Source organism: Camelina sativa, chromosome 2, assembly GCF_000633955.1.
Source record: "Camelina sativa cultivar DH55 chromosome 2, Cs, whole genome shotgun sequence".
Lineage (NCBI taxonomy): Eukaryota > Viridiplantae > Streptophyta > Magnoliopsida > Brassicales > Brassicaceae > Camelina > Camelina sativa.
The window spans coordinates 6374355-6394667 of record NC_025686.1 but is presented as its reverse complement, the minus strand read 5'-3'; the positions used below and the strand labels follow the sequence as shown (position 1 = coordinate 6394667).

At 40.6% G+C, this 20313-nt stretch overlaps 2 protein-coding genes across 4 annotated transcripts; both read left to right on the top strand.

Moving 5' to 3' along the window:
• On the top strand, positions 426 to 2119 carry LOC104718697 (phosphorylated carbohydrates phosphatase TM_1254-like). The gene has a single exon (XM_010436491.1). It carries the CDS (start codon positions 858 to 860, stop codon positions 1944 to 1946), a length of 1089 nt encoding a protein of 362 aa, XP_010434793.1. The 5' UTR covers positions 426 to 857; the 3' UTR covers positions 1947 to 2119.
• On the top strand, positions 2563 to 20283 carry LOC104718681 (probable disease resistance protein RPP1). 3 transcript variants are annotated; one of them, XM_019234158.1, is made up of 4 exons: positions 2563 to 3261; positions 17161 to 18283; positions 18373 to 18675; positions 18794 to 20283. In XM_019234158.1, the coding sequence occupies exons 1-4, from the start codon at positions 2702 to 2704 to the stop codon at positions 20105 to 20107; spliced, it is 3300 nt and encodes a 1099-aa protein (XP_019089703.1). In that variant the 5' UTR covers positions 2563 to 2701; the 3' UTR covers positions 20108 to 20283. The 3 variants fall into 3 exon arrangements, with proteins under 3 accessions (XP_019089703.1, XP_010434783.1, XP_019089706.1); XM_010436481.2 differs by lacking the exons at positions 17161 to 18283; positions 18373 to 18675; positions 18794 to 20283 and adding exons at positions 3400 to 4522; positions 4634 to 4939; positions 5133 to 6805 and having other exon boundaries at positions 2564 to 3261; XM_019234161.1 differs by lacking the exon at positions 2563 to 3261 and adding an exon at positions 16394 to 17009.

Genomic DNA, 20313 nt, shown 5'->3' with positions numbered 1-20313 from the left:
TGAATTCTAACTCGACTAAACTTTTTATTCCTATCAAATTTGAGTTTTTGCATGTACCAATGACATTTGAGAATCTCTCTACTCTCTAAAATTTTAAAATCGAGTTGTATAGTTTCTAAATGGGCCTGACCGACACTGGGCCTAGACTCGGCATTGTAAAAAAAACTGATACGTGTTGCGTTAAAAGACACGTGACTTAAAAGTTTGAAGAGACGTGGCAAAACAGTAATCTCCTCTCTTGTACCGCTATTTTCCAGCGTAGAATAAACTTTCTCGTAGACACCTCCGATTAATGCCACGTGGATACCTTCCACACCGTCAAAATTAAAAATGAGAAATATCTGGATTATGTGTGAATTATTATATACCACATAAACAAAACATAAAATTCAAGAAAAAATATTAAATATATTGAAATACAAAGAGAATCACAATTAAAACCTTCAATTCAAGGAAAAAAAAATAAAAAAGATTTGGTTTTTATTCATCTCTCTCGGTTGTTTCCATTTTACTGGTTTCAATCGAAAATTCCCTCTTTTAAAATTTTCGGATTTGATCTTGGGTTTCTTGCGTTTGTGTACATAGATCAGATCTTCAAGTTTCTTCATCTGGGTCTTCTAAAGTTTTAATCTTTTAGGGTTTCTTACTTCTAAAGTTTCTCTCTTTCCTAAATGGATACTTTGGGTAAGTGATTGAATTAGGGTTTGTGTTCTCTAGCGGTGGGAAAGCTGTTTTTGGATTCTTGGATTCTATCTTTGATTAAGGTCTCTTACAGCTTTCTCACAGGTTTTGGGGTTTGATAATCATAGGTTGGTAGAGATTTGGAATTGAATTAGAGTTTCTTGATTCTGTTAATCATGGTGGATGCTATTGGAGCTGTGTCTTTGGTTGGTCATAGACCTTCGATTGTGAGGGTTTCGGTTAAGAACGAATCGAAAACTCAGAGATCACAGAACGTAGTTCGGTTTCCTGTGAAAAAGAGTCGAATGTTGTCTGTGTTACCGATCAGGGCTGTTGCAATGGAACTGACGAAAGAGATGCCTGCGTATAAGAAGAAGAAAGACGAGAGGTTACCAAAAACTTGGAACTATCTTGATTCTGGTGCAGATGATAAATCAAGTGTATGGCCTCCTGAGAACAAAGCTGATAAGCCTTCATTGCATAATCCTTTACTTAGGCAAGAACGTATGGGTTGTGGTTGGTTAGGTGCGATATTTGAGTGGGAAGGAGTGTTGATTGAAGATAATCCTGATCTTGATAACAAGTCATGGCTGACTTTAGCTCAGGAAGAAGGCAAGTCTCCTCCTCCAGCTTTTATGCTCAGACGTGTCGAAGGGATGAAAAACGAGCAGGCGATTTCAGAGGTTCTGTGTTGGTCGAGAGATCCTGTTCAAGTGAGAAGGATGGCTAAGCGTAAAGAAGAGATCTTTAAAGCTTTACATGGAGGTGTGTATAGACTAAGAGACGGGTCACAGGAGTTTGTGAATGTCTTGTTGAATAATAAGATCCCAATGGCTTTGGTATCAACTCGTCCTCGGGAGACATTAGAGAATGCTGTTGGATCTGTAGGTATACGGAAGTTCTTCAGTGTGATAGTTGCGTCTGAAGATGTTTACAGAGGTAAACCGGATCCTGAGATGTTCATTTACGCAGCACAGCTTCTTGATTTTATACCGGAACGTTGCATTGTGTTTGGAAACTCAAATCAGACCATAGAAGCTGCTCATGATGGGAGGATGAAATGTGTGGCTGTTGCTAGTAAACACCCGATTTATGAACTTGGTGCAGCTGAGCTGGTGGTAAGAAGACTAGACGAGTTATCGATTATTGATTTGAAGAAACTTGCAGATACGGATTTGACGGAATTCGAACCGGAATTGGAGATGGAAAAGGAAGATGAGCATGAGCGGCCTTCATCAGCTGTAGCAGTTGATGATATCTTCTGATGGAAGTGATCTTCTGTTATATTGTACAGTCTTATGGGATTTGGATTCTTCCTCGTGTAATTCACAAAATGTTTTAGTTTTTTCTGTGTATAATTGGAACAAGTTTAAACGAGGGATAAATATAAATGTACACTATACATATACTCTTAGTTTTAATGTTGTTTACGTTAACATATCATCTGACTTGTGACTTGTGACTTGTGAGTTGTGAGATAACATTCATCATATATGTTGAAGTCTGATCATTTGTTCCAAAACATCTACGAAGCTTTTCAACATTTCAGAATTCGTATTCCTTTATTTCATCATTACGCCAATCTTCGGAGAGATACGACCAGGAGTAGCGACGTTGATCATTGCAAAACTTAACCTCTTGAGGTAACACACGATTTTCTCAGCAGTCTATTCTTGCAAATAATCCAATTAAGTTACTGCCTTACTGTGATGCAAAAAGTAAAAATTTACCCATTGTTCAAATTGTAAAACAAAATTACATTTTTTCTAAACTATTCCCCTTTGTTCAATTTTTTTTTTTTTTTTTTTTTTTTTTTTTTTTTTTTTGAGTTTTTTNACAATTTTTGTTTTTCCTTTTAAAATGAAGACTCACCAACAAAGTCAGTCAACGCTCAGTATGCAATATAGTTCTATACAATTTTTGTTAATCCTTTGATAAGAATGTTCTCTTTCTTCGAATAGACTTATGAGCTTATCATCCTTTCCATCATCTTCTAGATCTAGATCCTCTCTTCTTACTAATGAATTCTTCTTTTTCCATTTCCACGCTTTTCAGAAAACTCAGATTCCAACAAAATAGCGAACAAGTAGATTCTCCCTCATCTTCTTCATCAGTTCCTCCATCGTCTTTGTCAAGAACTTGGAAACACCATGTCTTCCTGAGTTTCCACGGGGAAGATGTCCGAAAAACATTTCTTACCCACATCCTTAAAGAGTTAAGAGGGAAAGGAATCGATCCATACATCGATAACGATATCGAGAGGGGCAAGTCAATTGGTCCTGAGCTCATAGAAGCTATCAAAGGATCAAGGATCGCAATCGTCTTGCTTTCTAGGAACTACGCTTCTTCATCCTGGTGCCTGAATGAGTTGGTGGAGATCATGAAGTGCAGAGAAGAGTTGGGTCAAATAGTGATGACCATTTTCTATGATGTAGATCCAACTGACGTCAAGAAACAGATGGGAGCCTTTGGGAAAGTATTCAACAAAACTTGTAAAGTTAAACCCAAGAAGGAGATAAAGAGATGGAGAATAGCTTTGGAGGGTGTGGCCACAATTGCCGGAGAGCATTCACGCAACTGGTTAGCTCTCTTAACTCCTACTTACGCTAACTAATTCATTTTTTACAAACACATTAAACGAATGTTTATTTGTAGCAATTACACATAATTAACGGATATGTTACAATTAAACATATTGCTCTCGGTGTTTTTTCATAGGGTTAGTGAAGCTGACATGATAGATAAAATAGCTATGGATGTTTCAAATAAGTTGAATAACTCCACACCATCAAGAGACTTCAACAGTTTAGCTGGAATGGGAGCTCATATGAAAAATATGGGACCAATGCTAGGTCTAGAATCGGGTGAGGTGAGGATGATTGGGATTTGGGGTCCATCTGGGATTGGGAAGACCACCATCGCTAGATTTCTGTATAACCAAATCTCGAGCAGTTTTGAGTTGAGCGTCTTTATGGAGGATATCAAAGAGTTAACGTCTACAAGGCGAGTGTCTTCTGATGACTATAGTGCAAAGTTGTACTTACAGAAACAGTTTTTGTCCCAGATACTCAACCACAAGGATATTGAGATTCCTCATCTTGGAGTTGTACAAGATAGGTTGAACGACAAGAAAGTGTTGATTGTTCTTGATAACATTGATCAGTCTATACAATTAGATGCCATCGCAAAAGAGACTAGCTGGTTTGGTCATGGAAGTCGGATCATCATCACAACTCAAGACCAAAAACTTTTGAAGTCACATGGCATCAACCATATTTACAAGGTGGATTTCCCGTCAGTATATGAAGCTTCTCACATCTTTTGTATGTATGCTTTTGATCAAAAGTTCCCCAAAAATGGTTTTGAGTCACTTTCATGGGAAGTTACAAACCTTTTGGGTAAACTGCCATTGGGATTAAGAGTTATGGGTTCCCATTTCCGAGGAATGTCTAAGCAGGAATGGATAAGCGCACTACCAAGGTTAAGAACTCGCCTTGAAGCCAACATTCAAAGCATTTTAATGTTCAGTTACAATGCGTTATGTGATGAAGATAAAGATTTATTTGTTCATATAGCCTGTCTTTTCAACTATCAAACGATTGACAGAGTGGAAGGTCATCTCGGTAAGAACTTCTTGGATGTGAGGCAACAATTGCACATTTTATCTGAGAAATCTCTGATTTCTATTGTAAATGGGCGTATATTTATGCACAATCTGCTAGAACAATTGGGTAAAGAAATTGTTCGTCATGAGACCGGGAACAAATCCATTATTAAACCTGGGAAGCGTCAATATTTGGTTGATGCTAGAGATATATGTGAAGTACTCACTAATGACACGGTTGGTTCTATTTTTGGTCTTCTATATATTAGAGTACTTTCTGAATATTAAAATTTATTTGATGACTAACCATCTCTAGTTCCTCTACCTTTCTTTATGGTCTATTTTCAGGGTACTAAAAGTGTTATAGGCATACACTTTGAGTTGTCTGGATTGACAGACAAATTGAGTATAAGTGAAAGGGCTTTTGAAGGGATGACTAACCTTAAATTCTTAAGATTCAAGTGTATGTATTGTAATAGGAGTCGTAAGTTATGCTGCTCTCCGGAAGCTTTGAATCATCTATCTCAAAAACTACGGTTACTATATTGGGAACATTTTCCAATGACATGTCTGCCTTCCAATTTCGGTACGGAGTGCCTAGTCGAATTATATATGGTAGACAGCCAACTTCATAAGCTATGGGAAGGAGATCGAGTAAGGAACTTTCATGTGTTTAATTCTTTCCTACTTTAAAGTTTTTGTTTGATTTGTCTTTACAATATATTTTTTTTGCCTACATCTGTTAGGCTTAACAAAGGACTGATCTGTTATTATGTGAATTAAATCTTAAGGTCGCCAGCTAGTAATTTAATGTGCTTTCTTGTGTTGTCTCTGCTTATTTGTACAGCCGCTTGGAAACCTCAAGTGGTTGAATATGACTGAGTCGAAAAACCTAAAGGAATTGCCTGATCTCTCAAGTGCCACTAAGCTTCAACATATGCTTCTTTCTTCGTGCTCAAGTTTGGTGGAGCTACCGTCCTTGAATGCCAGTAATTTAAAAGAAATGGACATTTCTAAATGCTCAAGTTTGGTGGAGATTCCTTCCTGGATTGGAAGTGCCATTAATCTCTGCTTTTTGAATCTCACGGGATGTTCAAGTCTGGTGGAGCTCCCGTCCTCTATTGGTAATGCCACTAATCTCCAAGTATTGAAACTTGATATGTGCACTAGTCTGGTAGAGCTGCCCTCCTCTATTGGAAATCTTCATAAATTGCGAAAATTGAATGCAAATGGATGCTCAAAACTAGAGGTTATTCCTACCAACATCAACTTGGAATCTCTTGAGGAACTTCATTTATGTGATTGTTTGATGCTGAAAAGTTTTCCTGAGATTTCCACAAATATTAGGCTCCTACAGATCCAGGAAACCGCAATAAAAGAAGTGCCTTCGTCGATCAACTCATGGTCTCATCTTTCTTCCTTGGCCATGTCATTCAATGAAAACCTCGAGGAATTCCCGCATGCTCTTGATATCATCACATCGTTGGTATGTAAAGATACAGAAATCCAAGAAATTTCTCCGTGGGTCAAGAAATTGACTCGTCTTCAGTTACTTGAACTCATTGGATGCAAGAAACTAGTATCAATCCCACAGCTTCCGGATTCCTTAATTAGCATATGGGCAGAAGATTGCGACTCATTAGTAAGACTCGATTGCTCCTTTCACAATTCAAAGAAATTTCTTGAGTTTGTTAAATGCTTCAAACTGAATAAAGAAGCAAGGGAACTCATCATTCAGAATAGAACTCAATTTACGGTCTTACCTGGTGAAGAAGTGCCTGCAAACTTCACTTACCGAGCTAATACTGGAAGTTCCGTAGTGGTAAATTTGAATCAAAGGCCTCTATCTAAAACCTCGAGATTTAAGGCTTGTATCTTGCTGGTTAATAAAGAGGACAAGGAGAAGGAGGTGTTTGTTAGGAAAAATATAAGAATATGGTATCTCATCATGGAAAAACATAATCCTGGCGTCTTTGTTCCATGCAGACCTACGGGCTACTCTCCAGTTCGCTATTTTACTGAGCATTTGTACATCTTTGAGTTTGAGGGGAATATGACATCTAACGAGCTGTTCATTGACTTCAAAGTCGACCATAGCGACATAAAAATAAAAGAATGCGGGGTAATCCAACTCTAAGTCTGTCATATTGATGGACATGAAGAGAGAGAGAGAGAGATGGCGATGGAGTCTGAAGATAAATGCTACGAAATTAACACTGGAACTGTCGAACTGAAGTCGTTGGAGATCATGACAGTGTAGAGACGAAGAATAGAGGCAAACGAGTGAAATTTATTCAATGAGATTCATATGTTGCAGGGCTTGGCTAAGTTGTTGATTTATGTGTATCAGTGTGTGATGTTGGGTTATGTGTAATTTGACTAACGAGTGAATTCAGTATATGTTGCTTAATTCGCAAAATGTTGTAGTTTCTGTATATAACTGGAAAATATGTACACACTCATACCTATACTCTTTACTTTTTGTGTTGTATACGTTAATATCATTTGATTTGAACATTTTAGCTAGCTGACTCAGAGGATCAGAGGAGGAACTATGCAACCCAAAAGATTCAGACACAATCTATACTTGTGGGACGAAATTCATCATATATGTTAAAGTCTGATCATTTGTTCCAAAACATCTACGAAGCTTTTCAATATTTCAGAATTCAAATTCTTTTATCTCATCGTTCTGCCAATCCTCAGAGAGTAGCGACGTTTGCAAATCGTGCAATCTTCAGTGCAATCTTCAGTACATTTGATGAATGCTTCAAGCGTCTGAGTGGGGGCTTGTACGAAATAGTCATCAGGCACCGTGTCAGTATCAAGGAGATTCGTATCAATCATATCAATGATGATCGGATACCAATCATCTATATATGTAAAGTAGTATCTTGTCTATTAACTCTCATACGAATACCCTAGTCTTCACATTCTGTATAAATACTCTTGTGTATAGTTGAATGAGAATCATCCTTCCATAACATGGTATCAGAGCAGTAAAGATCTACAAAAGACCTAAAATTTTTTTTTTTTTTTTCGGTCACTTTCTACTTCTTCCTCGTCTTACTTCTCCTTCTTCCCCTGTTTCTTGTCTCGATCATGTCTTCTACTTCTGAAGTTGTTGCTACACCCGATGGCACCTCTCTTCTTAATGTCAACATGTCTAACGTCACTAAGTTGACCTCGACAAATTTCCTGATGTGGAAACGTCAGGTCTTTGCTCTGTGCAAAGGCTATGACCTTGCCGGCTATCTCGACGGCACTATGGCTGCACCTGCTGCCACACTCACCTCCGATGACACCACCACCGTGAATCCGGCTCACAAACACTGGCAGCGTCAAGATCAGCTGATCTTCTCTAGTCTCCTTGGTGCGATGTCTCTCTCGGTGCAGTCTCTGCTTTCCAAAGCTACCACTTCCGCGGAGATCTGGACAACTCTCCACACCACGTTTGCTCAACCCAGTCGTGGCCATATCCTCCAAATCCACGACCAGCTTAAGCATTGGAAGAAAGGTCCCAAATCCATTGAAGAGTACTTTCAAGGCTTCATGGTGAGGTTCGATCAACTCGCACTTCTCGAGAGTCCTATTCCACATGAAGATCAGATCGATTACATCCTCGGTGGCTTACCCGAGGAATATAAGCCTGTTACGGATCAGATCGAGGGTCGTGATACAACACCCTCTCTGAATGTGGTCCTTGAGAAGTTGATTAATCAAGAGTTGAAGATTCAAACCTTGATGACCGCTTCCTCTGTTACACCTGCGTCTGCAAACATGGTCACCCACAAGAACAATACGACCAACCGAGGTTCCTCTTCGTCTCGTGGTCAACATGGTTCGCAGCAACGGTCGCATTTCTCACGAGGCTCTCATGGTCGTGGTTCCCAAGGTCGTGGCTATCAGGGACGTTGTCAAATATGTGGAGTTCATGGTCACAGCGCTCGTTGGTGTTCCCAGTTTCAAGGTCGTGGTTCCTCATCAAGTTACTCTTCTTCGCCACCATGGCAGCCACGCGCGAACCTTGCAATGACTTCCTCGTCTCCCACCACTCCATGGATCTGTGACACCGGTGCAACACATCACTTGACATCGGACCTTGCGAATCTGTCTCTTCACCAACCATACAATGGTGGCGAGGAGGTCACTCTTGCGGATGGATCTGGTATTCCGATAACACACACGGGTTCCGGTTTACTTCCCACACCTTCTCGCTCCCTTAGGCTTAAAGATGTTCTTTATGTCCCTAATGTGTCTAAAAATCTTATTTCGGTGTATCGTCTATGCAACGATAATCAAGTCTCAGCTCATTTTTATCCTGCTCATTTTCAGGTGAAGGATCTCAGCACGGGGGTCCGGTTGCTCCAAGGCAAGACTAGGAATGAGCTATATGAGTGGCCGGTTGAACGTAACACTATCACCGCATTCTCTACATCGCCTTCACCAAAAACCGACCTCTCATTTTGGCATTATCGCCTTGGGCATCCCTCTTTTACAGTTTTAAAGGCACTTGTTTCCAAATTTTCATTGCCTATTTCCACTTCCTCGCAAAAACAATGGTCGTGTTCCGACTGTTTGATTAATAAGAGTCACAAATTGCCTTTTCATGCAAACACAATCACCTCCACACAACCTCTTGAGTATCTTTACACAGACGTATGGACATCGCCTATATTGTCCGCTGATCACTACAAGTATTATCTTGTCATTATTGATCACTACACCCGCTACACTTGGTTGTACCCGTTGAAGCAAAAATCTCAAGTCAAGGAAGTTTTTGTCGCCTTTAAGGCTCTTGTGGAGAACCGATTTCAACACAAAATCCGCACTCTTTATTCTGATAATGGTAGCGAATTCATTGCATTGCGTTCCTTCTTGGCTTCTCATGGCGTATCCCATCTCACATCACCACCGCATACACCAGAACACAATGGTATCGCCGAAAGAAAACACCGTCACGTGGTTGAGACCGGTCTAGCACTTCTAAGTCATGCATCGGTTCCGCAGGGCTACTGGCCCTATTCTCTAGCAACCGCTGTGTACTTGATAAACCGGATGCCCACCGACGTTCTCAACGGTATATCTCCGTACGTCAAGCTTTTTCACCAGCCTCCAAATTATATGANTGCGGGTCCATCATCTTTGGTGCAACCGTTTAATGTCTCCCTTGCCGCTCGCTTCTCTCTCAAGGATCTTGGTCCTCTAAGCTATTTCTTGGGGATAGAGGCCACTCGATCACGACAAGGATTACACCTCATGCAACNACTCCACACCGTGTGTGTTTGTTGGTTACTCACTTACTCAAAGTGCGAACCTTTGTTTGGATATTACGAGTGGTCGTGTTTATACGTCACGCCATGTGCAGTTTGTTGAGACTGAGTTCCCATTCTCTTCACTACCATCGTCGCCTGCATCACGTGTTTCTACGCCTGAGTGTGTGCCGTCTCCATCAACGGTCGTGTTACCCTCGCCACTAACTCATTCCTCGTCGCCTCCGTGCTCCGTCCTTCACCCACCATCACCGGCTCCAGTTTCTCCGGTGTTACCGCACACACCTCCGTCTCCTCCAGCATCAGCATCTCCAACATCGCCGATTACATCGTCCTCAACGTCACCATCTGAGTCTCGCTTGTCGTCACCTCCGTCTGTTAACATGCCGCGATCCGCTAGTCAAAGCCCACAACACTCACCAGGCCCAACAACACCAATCTCCAGCCCATCTCCAACAGACCAATCGAGCCCACAACCCCGACAACCATCAAACACATCTACTCCTTCTTCGTCGTCACCACGTCCCGTCTCGCAAACAATGACCACCACATCCACCACGACTTCCACCGTCGCACCACAACCGGAACCTCAACCCCATCATCATGTTCCACCACCAAACCAAAACCTTCATCCTATGACGACGAGAGCAAAGAACCACATCACCAAACCTAACAAGAAACTTAATCTACTTGCCGTCAAAACACCTCTTATCCCCACAACCGTAGCTCAGGCTTTAAAGGATCCAAATTTTCGGAGGGCAATGTCGGAGGAGATTGATGCTCAGATGCGTCATCACACATGGGATCTGGAGAAACCGTCGCCATCAAAACATGTGATACCTTGTAAGTGGATATTTACACTGAAATATAATCTTGATGGTTCAATTGCAAGGTACAAAGCGAGACTTGTTGCGAGGGGGTTTAATCAACAATATGGTTTGGATTATGAGGAAACGTTTAGTCCGGTTATTAAATCAACAACGGTTCGACTAGTTCTCGAAGTTGCGGTCAAGAAAAACTGGAGCATTCATCAAGTTGATATTAACAATGCCTTCCTCCAAGGCACTCTAACCGACGAGGTGTACGTCTCGCAGCCACCAGGTTTCGTGGATCCCGATCGTCCAGATCATGTTTGTCGGTTGCGTAAGGCGCTATATGGTTTGAAACAGGCACCGCGGGCGTGGTATCAAGAACTACGGATGTTTCTTCTTAACTCCGGGTTTACTGGTTCTCTCTCCGATACCTCTTTGTTTACTTACAAGACGAATAATGATTTCCTCTACGTCCTTGTTTATGTAGATGATATTATTATTGCGGGTCCATCATCTTTGGTGCAACCGTTTAATGTCTCCCTTGCCGCTCGCTTCTCTCTCAAGGATCTTGGTCCTCTAAGCTATTTCTTGGGGATAGAGGCCACTCGATCACGACAAGGATTACACCTCATGCAACGAAAGTATGTCACGGATCTACTAGCTCGTACTAACATGATTGGTGCGAAACCGGTTGCTACTCCCATGGCTCAATCACCAAAGCTCACTCTTCACTCTGGTACACCACTTGTTGATGCCACGCAATATCGGAAGGTTGTCAGTAGTCTCCAATATTTATCATTTACTCGTCCTGATATTGCATTTGCGGTTAATAGGCTCTCTCAATATATGCATCAACCGACGACGGATCATTGGCAGGCTGTTAAAAGGGTTCTCCGTTATTTGGCTGGGACAACATCCCATGGGATTTTCCTACGCGCAGATTGTCCCCTAACGGTTCACGCTTACTCCGATGCGGATTGGGGAGGTGATGTTGGTGATTGTTTGTCTACAAATACGTACATCGTGTATCTTGGTGGCAGTCCTATTTCGTGGAGTTCGAAGAAACAACGTAGCGTCGCACGATCATCAACGGAGGCTGAATATCGTGCCATAGCCAATGCTGCGTCTGAATTGCAATGGATTTGTTCACTCTTATCGGAGATGGGGGTTGTGTTAACGGTTGTGCCGGTTGTTTACTGTGATAACATGGGTGCGACTTATCTATGTGCCAATCCGGTTTTCCACTCTCGGATGAAACATATTGCTCTAGATTATCATTTCGTTCGAGGTCATATACAGTCCGGTGCTCTTCGTGTCTCCCATATATCTACGCGTGATCAGTTAGCTGATGGCCTTACTAAACCTCTTCATCGTACGCGATTCCAGGAGCTTCGGATCAAGATTGGCGTCAGACAACTGCCTACATCTTGAGGGGGATATCAAGGAGATTCGTATCAATCATATCAATGATGATCGGATACCAATCATCTATATATGTAAAGTAGTATCTTGTCTATTAACTCTCATACGAATACCCTAGTCTTCACATTCTGTATAAATACTCTTGTGTATAGTTGAATGAGAATCATCCTTCCATAACAGTCAGGATCCATACCCAAGTATATGCAATGTGAGAGATTAGAGAAATTGTTAGGTTTTGGAGGCCTGAGATTAGAGATAAAACTCCTCTGGTCCTGAAGAAACAGCATCGTAAACTCAACCTCTTGAGGTTCTGGAGAAGTCCACTTGTTGAGGTCGACAAAGTTTTGTTGTGAGAGGCAAGGAACCAAGAAGTACATACACGTGAAACTNACCGCCATCAAAACATGTGATACCTTGTAAGTGGATATTTACACTGAAATATAATCTTGATGGTTCAATTGCAAGGTACAAAGCGAGACTTGTTGCGAGGGGGTTTAATCAACAATATGGTTTGGATTATGAGGAAACGTTTAGTCCGGTTATTAAATCAACAACGGTTCGACTAGTTCTCGAAGTTGCGGTCAAGAAAAACTGGAGCATTCATCAAGTTGATATTAACAATGCCTTCCTCCAAGGCACTCTAACCGACGAGGTGTACGTCTCGCAGCCACCAGGTTTCGTGGATCCCGATCGTCCAGATCATGTTTGTCGGTTGCGTAAGGCGCTATATGGTTTGAAACAGGCACCGCGGGCGTGGTATCAAGAACTACGGATGTTTCTTCTTAACTCCGGGTTTACTGGTTCTCTCTCCGATACCTCTTTGTTTACTTACAAGACGAATAATGATTTCCTCTACGTCCTTGTTTATGTAGATGATATTATTATTGCGGGTCCATCATCTTTGGTGCAACCGTTTAATGTCTCCCTTGCCGCTCGCTTCTCTCTCAAGGATCTTGGTCCTCTAAGCTATTTCTTGGGGATAGAGGCCACTCGATCACGACAAGGATTACACCTCATGCAACGAAAGTATGTCACGGATCTACTAGCTCGTACTAACATGATTGGTGCGAAACCGGTTGCTACTCCCATGGCTCAATCACCAAAGCTCACTCTTCACTCTGGTACACCACTTGTTGATGCCACGCAATATCGGAAGGTTGTCAGTAGTCTCCAATATTTATCATTTACTCGTCCTGATATTGCATTTGCGGTTAATAGGCTCTCTCAATATATGCATCAACCGACGACGGATCATTGGCAGGCTGTTAAAAGGGTTCTCCGTTATTTGGCTGGGACAACATCCCATGGGATTTTCCTACGCGCAGATTGTCCCCTAACGGTTCACGCTTACTCCGATGCGGATTGGGGAGGTGATGTTGGTGATTGTTTGTCTACAAATGCGTACATCGTGTATCTTGGTGGCAGTCCTATTTCGTGGAGTTCGAAGAAACAACGTAGCATCGCATGATCATCAACGGAGGCTGAATATCGTGCCATAGCCAATGCTGCGTCTGAATTGCAATGGATTTGTTCACTCTTATCGGAGATGGGGGTTGTGTTAACGGTTGTGCCGGTTGTTTACTGTGATAACATGGGTGCGACTTATCTATGTGCCAATCCGATTTTCCACTCTCGGATGAAACATATTGCTCTAGATTATCATTTCGTTCGAGGTCATATACAGTCCGGTGCTCTTCGTGTCTCCCATATATCTACGCGTGATCAGTTAGCTGATGGCCTTACTAAACCTCTTCATCGTACGCGATTCCAGGAGCTTCGGATCAAGATTGGCGTCAGACAACTGCCTACATCTTGAGGGGGATATCAAGGAGATTCGTATCAATCATATCAATGATGATCGGATACCAATCATCTATATATGTAAAGTAGTATCTTGTCTATTAACTCTCATACGAATACCCTAGTCTTCACATTCTGTATAAATACTCTTGTGTATAGTTGAATGAGAATCATCCTTCCATAACAGTCAGGATCCATACCCAAGTATATGCAATGTGAGAGATTAGAGAAATTGTTAGGTTTTGGAGGCCTGAGATTAGAGATAAAACTCCTCTGGTCCTGAAGAAACAGCATCGTAAACTCAACCTCTTGAGGTTCTGGAGAAGTCCACTTGTTGAGGTCGACAAAGTTTTGTTGTGAGAGGCAAGGAACCAAGAAGTACATACACGTGAAACTCCCAGGGTAGTGTCCATCATGCCGAGCTTATCGAAAATAACGGCAAGTATCTCTGTGCAAAGTTTCCCATTTTGGAACTTCTATTGACCTGTCTACCTTCTCCACAACTTCACAACTACAAACAGAGTAATAAAAGGTTGAACACATTTTTTGAACTCACATTAAAGATTGAAAACCCCAATCCTCGAGGACTACGTACTTTACAATCTAATTTGATTGAGACCCTTGAGACAGTCTGATCTCTCCATCATAACTAAATATCTCTATTGAGCAGTCTGTCGAACACCTTCTATGCAGACTAAAAAAATATCACAAAGGTTAGATTTTTGTTACGTTTTTCTGCTTAGAGCTGATGATTGAAATGCATATCACATTCAATTTCTATTAGAGTGAATGGTTCGATAGTTCAATAACTGGATTAATGACCGGTTATTTCCGGTTAACTCTCTGGTTTAAGTTTGTATTATACACTAGCTTAGTATATAAGGCTGCAGAGTATGTACAACTGTACTCTTTGAGACTCATCCCTAAGGAGGTTAAGCATATTATTATCCCAGCTTGTTGAGAAAGTGAGTACAGTATTTGGGTGTAGTGTGTGAGAACCATATACCTTTATAGTTATACCAAACATTCAACTGGGTCCTTGGTCCGCGGGGGTAGCTCACTACATAGTTAGTATAGCAGGGCGGATACGGGCCTTGTTTTTGAAGCCCAAAAATTAGCGGGTCTAGCGGACATAATCCGTTTGGTGTGCGGGTTCAAGTGGTCATGTCCGTCGCGGGTGATCCGAAGAGCGATCGAAGGTTCTTCATCTTCGAGTCTCCAAATCGGTCGGCCGTCGGTGAATTTGGAGGATGCTCGATCAGAAGCTAACGAGACTTTGCACAGTCTCGCACTTTGCGACGAATCCAAGCTCGAATTCACATAACTCTAACCTCCTTCATCTTACCATGTCTTCTCAATCTCCTGCTGTTTCGTGACAACTAACAACTAACAAGGCAAGTTAATTAGAGTATGATGAAGTTAAAATCTCAGTGGGTGTTGATTTCATCTGTCAAGTTTTTGAGATATTGAGTCATGTTAAGAAGAAAGAAAGTTATGCATCAACATGAAATTGGTTTACCTTTGTTGGTTTTATGGAAATTGTATACCGATCTTGTTGCTGCTCCGATGCTTTCGAACTTTGCTATTGTCGTCTATGTTGAGATGGCTTTTGAAATAGATCCTGCAAAGGGTCGGTTTAATCATATTAGTTCGTTGGGATTTGCTTTTGCTTGATCATATTGTTGTAGAAATGAAAGGTCTGATTAGTATTCTGTTTTAATAGGAACAGGAGGAACTTACACCTTATATAGAGAGAGTGAGTGCAGCCTCGGGGTGAGTTTTGCAGGAGGTTACGCTGCTGGAGTGTTATGTGCAAAACCGTTTCTCATCCAGCAGACAATCTAGTGTCATTCCTCAACAATGCTAAGGGAGAAACCGTTGGAAATGTAAGTCGTTTTGTCGAAATACAATAGCCCAAAGCATATATATCTGATGCAGTAGGAATGGTATTTAATTTTTGTAAATGAATTGTTTGCAGGCGGTCAAGAAGATAAGTATGGTGGGACTGTTCACAAGAGGGCTTCCTCTTGATCGGGACATTGACTAGAGCACAGTGGGTAATGGGGATTATACGATTCCTTGAAAGTGTTTGTGTGCCTGTACGTTCTTCTCTCTCTCTCCACATTTCATTTTTATTTTTTGTGTTGGTTATTCCATCTGACAAAACAAAGGAGAACATCAATGTCCACTTCATAGACACGAAGGCACATTGTTCAAGTTTCCACTATACTTGTATTTTTTCCCATTGATTAAATATATATATATATATATATATATATATATCTATATATGATGTTTGTAAACTTGTTATTAACGAGGGTTTATGTGGTGGAAACAGGGCTTCAAGGATTCAGAGACCGTGGGAGCAGAAGGGGCTGGAGCTGATCACTGATTTGGTATGTTGTTGTATTGCTTTAGCGCTCAATAATTTGTCTTAAAACCCTGCTTAGTGCTAGTCCCGTTTAGCTTCAAACCCTGTGACTGTGAATCCGTGATACACCACTCCAGCTTGTTTTAAACCAAAACCTTTGATACACCTACCGGATTATTTGAAAGATAGTTTAAAAAGAAAAAATATTTAGTAATTAGAACCAACTATATACTAGAAGATTTAGTCGTTTAGAGTTGGTATAAAAGCTGTAAACCTTAAATAGTTTTAGCATTATTCATTAGGCGCCAACCCGTCTCCTAAATAGATAAACAATTTTTTTTTGTTTTTAATAGATACCTTTAGAAAAAAAAATATTAAAATGAAGACTCACCAACAAAGCTAGTCAACGTTCAGTATGCAATATATATACAAATGCCTCTTTGTTAATCCTTTCTCCATCGTGTTCTAGATCTAGATCCTCTCTTCAGCTTACTAATGAATTCTTCTTTTTCCTTTTCCACGTTTTTCAGAAAACTCAGGTTCCAACACAATCACAGAGAAATAGATTCTCCTTCATCAGTTCCTCCATCGTCTTTGTCAAGAACTTGGAAACACCATGTATTCCTGAGCTTCCACGGGGAAGATGTCCGAAAAACATTTCTTACCCACATCCTTAAAGAGTTCAGAGGAAAAGGAATCGATCCATTCATTGATAATGATATCGAGAGGGGTAAAACAATTGGTCCTGAGCTCATAGAAGCTATCAAAGGATCAAGGATCGCCATCGTCTTGCTTTCGAGGAACTACGCTTCTTCTTCGTGGTGCCTGAATGAGTTGGTGGAGATCATGAAGTGTAGAGAAGAGTTGAGTCAAATAGTGATGACCATTTTCTATGATGTAGATCCAACTGACGTCAAGAAACAGATGGGAGCCTTTGGGAAAGTATTCAATAAAACTTGTAAAGGTAAACCGAGAAAGGAGATTAAGAGATGGAGAATAGCTTTGGAGGGTGTGGCCACAATCGCTGGAGAGCATTCACGCAACTGGTTATCTCTCTTAACTCCTACTTACGCTAACTAATTCATATTTTGCAAACACATTAACGTATATTTGTAGCAATTACACATTTATGAAAATGAAACTGTTATGACTAATTAACGTATATGTATAAATAATTACTCTCTCGGTTTGTTATAGGGTTAGTGAAGCTGCCATGATAGAAAAAATAGCTATGGATGTTTCAAATAAGTTGAATAATTCCACACCATCAAGAGATTTTAACAGTTTAGTTGGAATGGGAGCTCATATGAAAAATATGGGAACAATGTTAGGTCTAGAATCGGATGAGGTCAGGATGATTGGGATTTGGGGTCCGTCTGGAATTGGGAAGACCACCATAGCTAGATATCTGTATAACCAAATCTCTAGCAGTTTCGATTTGAGCGTCTTTATGGAGGATATCAAAGAGTTAACGTCTACAAGGCGAGTGTCTTCTGATGACTATAGTGCAAAGTTGTACTTACAAAAACAGTTTTTGTCCCAGATACTCAACCACAAGGATATTGAGATTCCTCATCTTGGAGTTGTACAAGATAGGTTGAACGACAAGAAAGTGTTGATTGTTCTTGATAACATTGATCAGTCTATACAATTAGATGCCATCGCAAAAGAGACTAGCTGGTTTGGTCATGGAAGTCGGATCATCATCACAACTCAAGACCAAAAACTTTTGAAGTCACATGGCATCAACCATATTTACAAGGTGGATTTCCCGTCAGTATATGAAGCTTCTCACATCTTTTGTATGTATGCTTTTGGTCAAAAGTTCCCTAAAAAGGGTTTAGAGGCGCTTTCATGGGAAGTTACAAACCTTTTGGGTAAACTACCATTGGGGTTAAGAGTTATGGGCTCCCATTTCCGAGGAATGTCTAAGCAAGAGTGGATAGATGCACTACCAAGGCTAAGAACTCGCCTCGATGCCAGCATTCAAAGCATTTTAATGTTCAGTTACAATGCGTTATGTGATGAAGATAAAGATTTATTCGTTCATATAGCTTGTCTTTTCAATTATCAAATGATTGAGCTAATGGAAGATCATCTCGGAAAGAGCTTCTTGGATGTGAAGCAACAGTTTCGCATTTTATCTGAGAAATCTCTCATATCTGTTGAAAATGGATGTGTATATATGCACAATCTGCTAGTACAATTGGGTAAAGAAATTGTCTGTCGTGAGCTTGGGAACCAATCCATTATTAAACCTGGGAAGCGTCAGTTTTTGGTTGATGCTAGAGATATATGTGAAGTACTCACTAATGACACGGTTAGTTTTAGTTTTATTCTTCCATTAGATTGCTCCTCCAGTATCCAAATTAAAATATTTTTGATGACTAACCAGTTCTTTGTATTCAGGGTAGTAAAAATGTTATAGGCATACATTTTGACTCATCTGGTTTGTCAGGCGAACTAAGTATAAGTGAAAGGGCTTTTGAGGGGATGTCTAATCTTGAATTCTTAAGATTCAAGTGTATGTATGATAATCAAAATCATAATTTGAGCTTACCACTAGGTTTGAACCATCTATCTCAAAAACTACGATTACTACATTGGGATCGCTTTCCAATGACATGCCTGCCTTCCAATTTTTGTACGGAGTGCCTAGTCGAATTATATATGATAGACAGCCAACTTCAGAAGTTGTGGGAAGGAGATCGGGTAAGGAATTGTTATGTGTTTCTCTCCTAAATTTTTTTTCTTACACTTTAGGTTTTAAAAAGACTGATCTTAGCACTCTATTAGTAATTTAATGTGTTTTCTTTGCTTATTTGTACAGCCCCTTCGTAACCTCAAGTGGGTGAATTTGAGTCTGTCGAAAAACCTAAAGGAACTACCTGATCTCTCAACTGCCACTAATCTTCAACATATGTTTCTTTCTTCCTGCTCAAGTTTGGTGGAGCTCCCTTCCTTGAATGCCACTAATCTAAAAAAAATGGACATTTCTAAATGCTCAAGTTTGGTGGAGCTTCCCTCCTGGATGGGAAATGCCAATAATCTTTCCTTGTTGAATCTCATGGGATGTTCAAGTCTGGTAGAGCTCCCGTCCTCTATTGGAAATGCCACTAATCTCCAAACATTGAAACTTGATATGTGCACTAGTCTGGTAGAGTTGCCCTCCTCTATTGGGAATCTTCATAAATTGCAAAAGTTGATTGCAATAGGTTGCTCAAAGCTAGAGGTTCTTCCTACCAACATCAACTTGGAATCTCTTGACGAAGTTAATTTTTGTAATTGTTTGATGCTGAAAAGTTTTCCTGAGATTTCCACACATATTAGGCTCCTAAATCTCGCGAGAACTGCGATAAAAGAAGTACCTTCGTCCATAAAGTCGTGGCCTAATCTTTCTTCCTTGGGCATGTCATTCAATGAAAACCTCCAGGAGTTTCCGCATGCTCTTGATATCATCACATCGTTGGTATTTGAAGATAAAGAAATGCAAGAGATCTCTCCGTGGGTTAAGAAAGTCTCTCGTCTTCGATTTCTTACACTCATCGGATGCAAGAAGCTAGTGTCAATCCCACAGCTTCCGGATTCCTTAGATCATCTAAGGGCAGAAAACTGCGAGTCATTAGTGAGACTCGATTGCTTCTTTCACAATCCAAAGCATCTTCAGTTTACTAACTGTTTCAAACTAAATAAAGAAGCGAGGGAACTCATCGTTCAGACCAGTACTCGCTGTACAGTCTTACCTGGTGAGGAAGTGCCTGAGAACTTCACTTACCGAGCTAATACTGGAAGTTCCGTGATGGTAAATTTGAATAAAAGGCCTCTTTCCAAAACCTCGAGATTTAAGGCTTGTATCTTGCTGGTTGGTGAAGGTGGTGACAAGGAGAAGGAGGTGTTTGGTATGAAAGAGATGAGAATATCGTATCTCATCATGGAAAAACATAATCCTGGCGTCTCTGTTCCATGCAAACCTATTGGCTACTCTCTATCTTACTCTTTTACTGATCATTTGTACATCTTTGAGTTTGAAGGAGATGTGACATCTAACGAGCTTCGCTTTGACTTTAAAATCTACTGTAGCGAAAGAAAGATAAAAGAATGTGGGGTAATGCTCAGTAAAAGTCTTTCATGTTTATGGGACTGAAGTCGATGGAGATCATGACAGTATAAAGATGAAGATTCAATTTAAAGTTGCAGGGCTTGGTATTGCACTTTTTAATCTTTACATTTTACATTGTTATTGTGTGATGGTAGGTTATGTATAATTGACTAACTATTGAATTCACTAGATTTTGTGATGAATACAAATGTACACACTCATACCTATACTCTCTTTAGGTTATGTGTGTA

Excerpts from the sequence above, each read along its gene's own strand:
- LOC104718697 (XM_010436491.1), top strand. The coding sequence starts at position 858 with ATGGTGGATGCTATTGGAGCTGTGTCTTTGGTTGGTCATAGACCTTCG.
- LOC104718681 (XM_019234158.1), top strand. The coding sequence starts at position 2,702 with ATGAATTCTTCTTTTTCCATTTCCACGCTTTTCAGAAAACTCAGATTC. Across the intron at positions 18,284-18,372 it reads AAGTACTCACTAATGACACG|GGTAGTAAAAATGTTATAGG; the intron begins GTTAGTTTTAGT and ends CTTTGTATTCAG. Across the intron at positions 18,676-18,793 it reads AGTTGTGGGAAGGAGATCGG|CCCCTTCGTAACCTCAAGTG; the intron begins GTAAGGAATTGT and ends TTATTTGTACAG.